This window comes from Suricata suricatta, chromosome 12, assembly GCF_006229205.1.
Source record: "Suricata suricatta isolate VVHF042 chromosome 12, meerkat_22Aug2017_6uvM2_HiC, whole genome shotgun sequence".
Taxonomy (NCBI): domain Eukaryota; kingdom Metazoa; phylum Chordata; class Mammalia; order Carnivora; family Herpestidae; genus Suricata; species Suricata suricatta.
In genome coordinates, this window is record NC_043711.1 from 100964960 (window position 1) to 100975372 (window position 10413).

Sequence of the window (10413 nt, forward strand, 5' to 3'; positions counted from 1 at the left end):
TCTCCCTCTGATCGGGTGTGCGGGGCCCTTTGGTCAGTGGCCACCATGCTCTAGCAGATTTCCTTCATCCGTCCCCTAGAATAAATGCCCGCTGCCTACTGGCCCCTCCCCGCCTCCTGCGGGTGTCCAGGGCTCTCCACCAGGTGGCGACTGAGGGGGAGGGGGGTCCAGAAGGCAGGAGGGGTCTCCACCCCTTAACATGTCCCTGAGCTCCCAGCTTGTCTGTTGGCCTGACTTCAGTTTCTCCATCAGCAGTTCTCAACCGGGATCGGCTGTATGCCCAGGGGACACGGGGCACCGCTGGGGACATTAGTTCCATCACAACTTGGGGGACAGGACTGGCATCTAGAGGAAGGGGGGCCAGGGATGTCGCTAAACATCCTACGTGTCCAGGGTGCCCAGCGGCAGAGAACGACCCGCCCCCAATGGTGGTAGTGAGGCCGAGAATCACCGTCTGCCCAGTCTGCTGCCTCATCTCTCGGCCTCAGGGTCCGCAGGCGGCCCTGGGGACCCGGGGCCTCCCACATGGGGTTTCTGTGTCTGCTGCACCCCCTTGTTGCAGCCCCTTTCTGACACCGTCCTCAGCTGCTCCTGGCTTGAGGGCCTCTCTTCCCCCGGGACCTGCACTGACCCCACCCCCACCTCCCGCCCCAAAGCTCAACCGTTGCTAGGACTTTTCCTGGGTCGTTTACTTGTTCTGCTCTCTCTGCCCCTGGATGCACCACCGTCCAAGAGCCTGGGGCCCCCACCTCCCCTGGGTCACTAGGTGTCCTCCGTGTCCCAGGACACTGTCACGGCGCATCGATGCTCCAAATGCACATGCTGAATGGTGAATGTGGCAGAGGCAGAACTGGGCCCCCGGCCTGACCTCAGAGTCTTTTTTCTATTCGCTAAGCATGGGACAGGCCGGCAGGACACCGGGGGTCGGGGTCCCCTGCTTAAAAGGCAGGAAGAATTTCAGGATGGTGACGACAGCACATTCAACCCACCAGGGGCCATTCCGAGCACAGAGCCTCGTGCGGCTGCTTAGGACACACGGCCCAGGAGGCTGGCCCTGGTTCAGGGACAGTTTGCGCCATCTTGAAATGGTGGGCAGCAGCGCTGGGACGAGATTTGTGGCCACACCTCAGTGTCACAGCACTTCGGGAAGGGCCAGCTTCAGGCCCCCCGAGCCCCCGCCTGGGCCCGCTGGCCGCCCAGTCTGAGAGGGGGAGCAGGTAGGACCGAGGGCCAGCAGAGAAGGGGCCACCTTCCCAGGCCACGTGCGCTTTGCCTCTGTCCAAACAGCTGCTGGGAGACACTTTGGAGAGCTCTGTGTTTTCCCTCTCCTATTTTTATTTTCTCAAATCTAAGACCAAGCGAGGCCGGTGCCAGAGCTCTGAAGCCGTCCGAGCCAGGGAGAATTGATCCACAGGCGAAGGGGAACGCGTCTGGAAGGGGTCACTGCGAGTATCCTTGGAAGGGACAGACCGACTTCAAGCTGAGTGTGGGGCTGAGCCCCGAGAAGGACCGGGGGAGCGTCCGTCCCGCCGTCGGAGGCCCTGACTCGGGGCTGCCTCTGCCCTGCCCCACGCTGGAGGCACTGTTTTCACCGGCCCCTCCTGGGAAACAGCGCCCCCCAGAGGTGTGCAGGGCCCAGCTCACCAATACCCCGAAGATGTGTAACAGTTTCTATGTCCCTGTGTGTTGGTCTATGTGGGAAGGGGATTAGCGTGCGTGGCTCTCTGGCTTGTCCCGAGGACTCCGTGAGCCCAAAGTGCTTCGTGTGCCTTGGACGGGGTCCGCGGCCCAGAGGGAGCACTCCAGAGCTCACGCTGTTGATTGCGAAGACCCGGACGGGTCACTCCATCATCCCCCCCGGCACCTGTGACAGGAGCTGGGGTGATGCGTGACTTTACGGACTCTGGGAACCCCAGGTAAGGATCCTGGGCACTTGTAGGCCCCAAGCTGAGTCATTCAGCTCATTTGATGGGATCGGGGGGCGTTTGCAGCGGGAGGGCCCGTGTTCCACTGCAGCCCTTGGCATTCTCTCGCATGCCTGCCGTTTGCCAGGGACTTTCTGTGTCCGTGTCCCCTCTAACATCCTCCGTAACCCGAGGTGTGTAGTGAGCTCAGGTGATGTGCGAGGGAAGAAGTCCGAAATGGCCCTCAGATTTCTGCCCAACGGATAACGATCGCCCAAAGGTGTAGGCATTTTGCAGGTGCAGTTAGGGCCCCTAACCCATGACCTCTGAGGGAGATTATCCTGGGTGGGTCTGACCTAATCAGAGGAATCTTTAAAAGAAGAGAGATCCTCCTGCTGGTTTTGAAGAATGAAGCAGCCGTGTTGTGAAGGCACATGGGGAGGAGCTGAGAGTGACCCAGGGCTAACAACCAGGGAGAAGACGGGACCTCCGTCCTCCAGCTGCAAGGAATTGAATTTGGCCAAGAGACCTCAGGCTCCAGGGAAGCAGTCACTGGGGGGCACCTGCGGGGCTCAGTCAACTAAAAATCTGACTCTTGATTCCCGCTCAGGTCACGATCTCAGCTTGGAGCCTGGAGCCTGCTTCAGATTCTGTGTCTCCCTCTCTCTCTGACCCTCCCCTGCTCTCTCTGTTTCTCAGAAATAAATAAAAAACATTAAAAAATTTTTAAACAGCAACGAATATTCACCCCGTGTGACTATCGCAATGAGAGGGTCGACTGGGCGCGGTGAGCACTGCGGCCGATGAGTGCGGTGCAGCTCCGGCAGAGTCTCTGTGCGGGAACGGGGCCCAGGGCAGCCGGATCTGCCCATGTCTCAAGAGGAGCCAGAGCTGGGGAGTTTTTTTTTTTACCCTTGACCTTCTGGTTCCCAAAAACACGTTGGCCATGAACTCCCTTTCTGAAGACGTATAAACACCGCCCGGGGGCGGGGGGGGGGGGGGGGGGGGGGGGAGTGAGACACGTCCACGGGCCACATCTGGTCCTCCGGCCCGTGGCTCTGGTCTCTGGCCCGGAACCACAGCAAACACTAGCTCGCGCACCAGGACGGTGACAGGAGGCTTTGGAAACCCCGGGGCTGGAACGTGTTAGGAGCGGCTGCTTCGCTGGAGGCAACGGGGACCAGCATGCCACCTGGCCAAGTAACAGCCAGGTGACCTTGGAGTGCACTTGAAAGTGACAGAGGAGCCCGAGATGTTTCTCCACGGCTGGATGCTGCTGTGGGCGCAGCAAGAGGCTGGGCCCCTGGCTGCCTCCACCAGGCCCTCCGCCGGGTCCCCCAGGCTTGAGCCGGGCGCCAGCAGCCACCCCCAAACCACTGAAATGGTTTGCACTGGACAATGCCGTCTCAGGGGTCCAGGCTGCTTTGGTTTGGGGCATGCGCTTCCCCTCCCCCTGCCTCCCAGCCTGACTTTTTTTGTTGTTGTTTCCTTCTTGTGCCTCTATTTTATTGGGATGACTGAATCTTTAAACTATGTTAGCAGTAAACACAGCTAATTTACCCCCCGCCTCTCTGAAACAGCTGGTGACAGCTGCGCTGTGATCCAATCAAGGACCTTTGTAGTCAAGCCTCCCAAACTCACATTTGCGGTTCGGCTCCAGCTCTCCTGCCGGGAGCCCCACACAGCTGCACCAAATATTGAGCGCCCCGTTCTCCCCGAGGTCTGTACGGCAAACAGTGTGTTCGCGGTGAGGGCCCAGGCGGAGGGAGCTCCGATGTCCAGGAGCCGAGAGGGGAAAAAAAACCCAAAACCAAAACAACATACACAGCCCCAAGAATCAGAACCAAATGTTCCTTTTATTGAAAGTCAAAAAAACCCTCTTTTATTTTGTCTGTTTATACAGAAAATTCGCCGAGGACCGCTCTAGGCAACAGGTGAAGGTACAATGGTCTGACCGTTAATAAATAGTCTTAAATAAGAAAACAAACAGGCAGGAGGGAAGCGAGCCCATCATCCTGGACAAGGGGCCGAGGGAGGGTGTGTGGGGAGCTTCCAGGGGACATAAATAATCTTCGTTTTGTAACAACTATTTACATGTCTCAACGTACAAACGGTGGGAGCCAGAAGCCAGATGGGGGACAAGCAGCCAGAAAGCTTGCCCCTGGACGGGATCACACAAAACCCCCAGATCTGCCAACAGATAAAACAAGGCACAGCAAGAACAGCGACTCTTCCCTACTGACCGGGCCGAGTGAAGGCTGCAGCCTAAGCTACTGAAGAAGAAAAAGGAAAGGAAAGAACAGGGGCCCCAGTGTTTCCAGGAACCAACTTAATCCAGGTGGAAAACTAATTCCCTGCCGGTTGGGACTCCGAGGCCTGGATAGCCCTCCTCTGCATCCACGGGCCGCCCAGAGCTCCCCCCGGCCTGTGCTGCCGCTGGGGGCTGGGCACACAGCACCCAGGGGACCCCAGCCAAGGTGAGGCAGGCTCACACCAAAAGCCACATCAGAAAGAGCAACTTGGAGTTGGAACGCGCAATTAGGACATCACTCTCCAAGCGGCTTCTGGATCCTTCCATTTGAGGTTGGAGTCCAGCACACCCTGCACCCATGGGATCTCCACCATGTCATCTGCTCCCTACTTCAAGGAGCGGATGGCTTGGAGAGCCCTCCAATGGGGCCCTGGGTGGAACCCTGGCTTCGGAAGGCTGCTACCCATAAATGAAAAACAGGGGAGCCCGCCTGGGCGGAGGCCAGCACCCCCCCCCCCGATCTGGAGCTAAGTGTCCTTGGCACCTCTTTAAATAGGGCCGTGTTGGCTAGAGTTCAGGGTCGAGCTGCAGGTTGTCTTGATTGCCGTCCCTTCCAGCTGGGCACTTGCAGTGATTTCTGTACCACAAGGAGAGCCGGAAAGCCAACTCCAAACATCTGCCAGCCCTCCATAGGCCTACTTCAATTTCTGACACACACACACACACACACACACACACATACACACACACGCACGCACGCACGCACACCCTCCTGCGAGCAGAAATGTGCCCTCCCCCTTCCCGGCTACACCTCGGACTTGGGGAGGTCTCTGTAAACAGTGGGCCAGTGAAAGCCTCAGAACGAAACCGGAATAGAACGGAGGACGGGGGCAGGGGGCTCCCCTTCCCCCTCCGGCCGCAGCCGCTGTTTACGGAACCAGAGTAGCCCAAGAGATGGGGATAAACTGTTTAGGAAAATATTTCTGTAACATCCTAACCATTTTCGTTCATTCGTTTTATTGTGACATTTATTACAGGATCTGCCGTGTCCGCTCTCCTTGTGAACAGACCCCACCCCTCGCCGCGCCCCTGCCTCCCACTGCTGGTGGCCGGGCTGAAGGGCGCTGCTAATCACCCCCTTGGAACGAGTCAGGGCACGGCTGGATCACAGCCCGTGATCGCAGCCCGGCAACTTTTCTTTATATATATATTTATTTATTTATTTATTTATCTATTATATTTTTTCCCTTCAGGCGTTGCCTGCAGCAGCTTGTAGGAGCTTGTCCACAGGAGGCCGGCGGGCACCTGATCAAAAGGCAGTCACCTCTCAAATTCCTTAACTCTCCTCCACCGTTGGGGTTGGGACGGGGCGGGACGGGCCTCTCGGAAGGCGGTGGGTCTGCTGGCACCTGGCCGAGACGGGGGCGGCGGGAGACCCAGTCCTGAGAGCCGAGGCCCCGGAGGCTCTGGATCGCAGGAGGGCCTAGTGGCAGCCGCAGGCGCGGACGACCATGTTTCGGTACTTCTTCAGGATGACGTTGGAGCTGTCGTCGAAGTAGAGGACCGAGATGGCATTGAGCTGCGTGGGGGCGCAGCACGGCTTGGGCACCGTCTCCGGGTTGATGAAGTGGACCTGGAAGACAGGACGCCAGACGTGGCGGGTGAGACGCCCCGCGTCGCCGCTGCTCCCCGGCCTCCTCGTTCTACAGGGGACGCGCGGCTTCGGCAAGGTGACTGCGCGGGTCACTCCCTCAGCGCTTCCGGGGCCGACGCGGAGCTGACTCGGCTCTGAGACAGCCCCCCCTTCCCAGAGCAGAGGACCGGAGTACAGACGTCTACACGGCACACGGCTGCGGGGCTGGCCTGTGCAGGGCAGAGCGTTTCACCGGGTCTCTGGGAAGCCAGGGGCACTCAACCCCCAACCGCGGCCACCTGAAACGTCTCCAGACATCGTCAAATGTCCCCTGCGAGGCAAAACTGTCCCAAGTGCAGACAGTGGGCCTGCGGGCCGAATCCGGCCCCACCACCTGTGTTTGTGAATAAAGCTTTATTGGCACCAGCCACGCCCCTGCCTCCCCGTCACCTAGGCGACAAGGGTAGGCTTGAGTCGCTGCAGCAGAGGCCATAGGACTCACGAGGTCAGAAATACTTCCCATCTGGCCTTTTTCAGAAAAAGGTGGCTGGCCCCAGGTCTAGCCCAGCCTTGTCCAAGAAAAATAGAAAGCGAGTCACACATGTAACTTCAAAGGTTCGAGCAGCCATATTTGAAGAGATGGAAAAGAAACAGGTGTGATAAACTTAAATAATATATTTATTAAAAAAAATCTTTTAACGTTTTATTTTTGAGAGAGAGAGAGAGAGAACGAGAGAGAGAGAGAGAGAGACAGTGTGAGCAGGGGAGGGTCAGGGAGAGAGGGAGACACAAAATCTGAAGCAGCTCCAGGCTCTGAGCTGTCAGCAGAGACCGATGTGGGGCTCGAACCCACGAACAGTGAGCTCATAACCTGAGCTGAAGCTGGACGCTCAACCGACTGAGCCACCCAGGCGCCCTATTATATTTAATTTAATCCAGTATTTCAGAAATATTGTCCTTTCAATACATACTTACCTTAAAGAATCATTAATGAGATATTTTACTTTTTTTTTGGTACTAAGTCTTGAAAACCTAGTGTGTACTTTTTTAAAATTTTGAGATAGAGTGAGAGAGAGAGAGAAAGAGAGAGAGAGAATGCAAGTGGGGAGGGGTGGAGAGAGAGGGAGAGAGAATCCCAAGCAGGGTCCACACTCAGCGAGCCTGACATGGGGCTTGATCCCAGAAACCGTGAGCTCGTGACCTGAGCTGAGACTAAGTGTGGGAGGCTTAAACTGACTGAGCCACCGAGGTGCCCCCCTAGTGTGTACGGTATTATATTATGATGTTTATTTATTTTGGAGGGGGTCGGGGCAGAGGGGGACAGAGGACCCCAAACGTGCTCCACGCTGATGGCGGAGAGCCCCGTGTGGGGCTCGAACTCACAGGAGATCCCGCCCTGATCTGAAGTCAGACACTTAACTGACAGAGCCTCCCAGGCGCCTCATGTGTATCTTAGACTTAAAGTGCCTCTTAATCCAGATCGGCCACATGTCAAGGGCTCAAGAGCCATGTATAAGGGGGTTACCGTGGAGGACGGTGCAATCTAAATGCTACTAGACTATTCCGCCTCTTGAGCGGTCCCCGTGGAGGACAAAACGGGGCCACCACCGGGCTGGGCGGCAGCAGGAGGGAAGAAGGTCCAGAAGGGAGGGCTGCAGGCGGAAGCCAGCTGGCCGCTCACGCCTGCTGCTCCCCTGCTCGGGGGAGTCTCTGCAGCTCACAGAGACGAGGGCTGGGGACAGACAGCGTCAAGGGCCTGAAGGGGCCACACGGTACCCTGGATGAGCGAAGCGGGGGTAAGACGGGAGGGAACAGTGAGGGCGGGCTGCAGGGCACATGTGGCAGCCACAGCCAGTGCAGCTGGGTAGCCGAGTGGCCCGGACAGGCCAGGGGTCTGGTTCCTGCTTTGTTTTTAGGGGACACTCCCAGGTTTCCGACATGCCACATGCAGGCGCCCAGGGAACATGCTCAGCGGAGGCCTCCCGCCCGGGGCTCTGACACGGGCCAGCACATGGTGTAACCTTTCACGACCATTTCAAACCTTACAGATCTAAACCTGCCTCCACCTCCTCCACCGGCGAATCATTCGAAAGCAAATCCCAGACATCAGCTCGCTGCCTCTGCGTTTCACCAGGACTCTCAGAAGGCAAGGATTCTCCCCCACCCGCCCCCCTTTTAAACCTGACCACAAGACCATCTTTTCAGAATAATTAGAGGGCTCGTTTGGATCCCAGAGCTCCCTCGGGCCATGAGGACGGAACGGGTGACCACAGGACGGCCAGGCTCCTGCCGCAGGAGCCATGAAGCAGGGGTCGGAGTGGGGAGGGGTACAGCCCTGGCAGCCTGGAACACCCCCACAGCACCTCCAAGGGGCAGGACCTTAGGGGGCTCGTGGGCACAGGGGAGCGGGCCCAGGCCAAGGAACAGAGTGGGGGCACTAATCATTTCCAGCCCGAGGACTTTCAATCCTGAACAGGGCTCCAGAGTTTACTGTTGGGGGACAGAGGGCCTTGGAAAAGCATTGCTTAAAAAAAAAAAAAAAAAAAAAGGCCGTCCTTGAAAGGGCAGAGACCATGGTCCAAATGAAAGGAATAGAGGGCCTTTATCTCCAGGAAGTAACGTTTGGGGCAGGAACAAGGGGAGAGGGAGACAGTTTACTATGAAACAAAAAGAAGCCAAAAACTCCTTAACAAACAGAACTATAGGTCAGAGGGGACTGTCCGGGTAGTGAGCTCTCTGTCACCAGAAGCATTCAAGCCGGGGAGGATGAGCAGTTGACAGGAAAGACCCCGATAATATTCATGGCAGGGAGCTAATCAAGATCCCTGAACCTCAGTCTTAGCTGAAGAACCAAGTTCCTAATTTTTATCACTACTGCTGTTTTCAGTAGATTAATAAAAACCACAGGTCCCAGGGGTCCCCGGGGCTGGGCGCCCCGTTAAGAGCTTATCTTATTACACTGAATCCTCCAGTGACTCCAGCGAAGTTCAACCTGAAACGCCGCCCCCCCAATCTCTGTCCTGTCGTCCACCTGCCGCCTTCCTGTCCCTTCTCCTCTCAGGTTTCCTCATTTGCCTCCTTGACCGTTTCCCTCCCTAGAAACTGAGGCCCCGAAGGCAGGGGCCACATCTATGCTGCTCCCTGCGGTGTCTACGGTGCTCAGGAGACGCCCTTGGATGGCTGAACCCCCAAAGTTCAAGGCTTGGAGGCAAAGATGTGAACTTGGGGGTGGACAGGCTCTCCAGCTGGCTTGAACCAAAGGAAGCCGGGACTTGGGGGCCGGGGGGACACCTGGGGGCGGGGAGCAGACACACGGACAATGGGAACGGGCCCCCAGGCACACGCGGGGCCAGGGCCGACTTCACCGTCAGGCGCAGGGACCGCCGTCCCAGATGCCTTCAGGAGCCCGTGAAGCTGCTCTAACTTCTTTCAAAATTAGGAGAAATACATGAACTTAAGGGCCGAAGGTCGAAGATGATACACGTTATTTGGCCAACACTGTCGTAAAATATCATTTAAAAAAGGTTTTTTTTAATGGAGGAAGGGGCCCGGACGGACCGAGGGGGGCGCAAGGCGGGTCTGCGGGCGCACTCACCAGCGTCTGCACGATGGCGTGGTTGGTGGCGTTCATGTATGAGTTCAGCGGGAAGGCGCACTCGCCCTCACAGTAGTAAGCGGCGTAGCCTTCGGGGGCGATGATCCAGTCCTGCGGCGACAGAGGGCGAGTCAGGGCAGGCGGGAGCCCCCACGCCCGACGCCCCTCCTGCGCTGGCGCTCCGGACATGGAGACCCGGCCCCGCCGCCGTCCATCCCGGGCTGGAGACCCGGGGACGCTTCCAGGGGCCCCAGCAGAGCGCGGACCACCCAGGGCGGGGCTGAGCCCCACCGATGCGCGGCTGGGTGAGGAGGTGATTCGGGGAAGCGGGAAGCGTGACCCGGGTGCCTCCGCAGCTTTGATGCACACACGGCCTCTGGAGTCCAGTCAGCTCGGAACACTGTCCTAGCGACACCCACGCCCTCCCGACTCGAGTCCGGGGACTCTCCCTGCAGAGGAAGCAGGGGTCCAGGTGCGGTCCCATGTGGCCGGGTGCCTCGGGGAGCACGGGAGCCATGAGGACGCGGACAGATCCGGGGGAGGGCTCTGCATGGGCTGTGGGCCCGTGCCTCGATGGGGCGCTCGGGCGTGACCCCAGGGAAGGATCTGGACGCCCCCACGGAACCACAGGGTCACGAGGAGAGAACACGCGGTGGCCTTGGTGATCTCAGGGCCCCGTCAGGGACACCTGTGCCCCGAGGGGGCGGGCTTGCTGCCAACACTCACAGCTGCATCTCCACCGCCTGGAAGGGCACTGGGGATGCCCCGGATGCTTCTAAATCACCATGAGAGTGTGCAGCCCTCTTGCCGCCCTAGGACTCACCCCTGCCCTGCACCCCAGTCCGTCTGGGTGGTTCTAGAGGGAATAGTCCCAGTTCTATGACACGATCTCAGCCCCTGAACAGCCGATTGGCTCCGGATCAGGCCTCTGACCCCGACCCAAGCTGCCTCAGTGGACGCCCAGCCCCAGGACCTGAGTCATGGGACAGGAAGGAGGAACAGATGGGGCCGAAGGTGGGAGCCGCCTTCC

At 58.3% G+C, this 10413-nt stretch overlaps 1 protein-coding gene across 1 annotated transcript in view; it reads right to left on the minus strand.

Annotated features, from left to right (window-relative positions):
• Positions 1–3741: 3741 nt before the first annotated feature.
• BMP7 (bone morphogenetic protein 7) overlaps positions 3742–10413 on the minus strand; it is an 86983-nt gene continuing 80311 nt past the window's right edge. The window contains exons 6-7 of the mRNA XM_029918674.1: positions 9384–9494; positions 3742–5788 (exon numbers count right to left, since the gene is read on the minus strand). Coding sequence (XP_029774534.1) covers positions 5639–5788; positions 9384–9494 — 261 coding nt within the window. The 3' untranslated portion in view covers positions 3742–5638. The remainder of the gene's footprint in view (positions 5789–9383; positions 9495–10413) is intronic.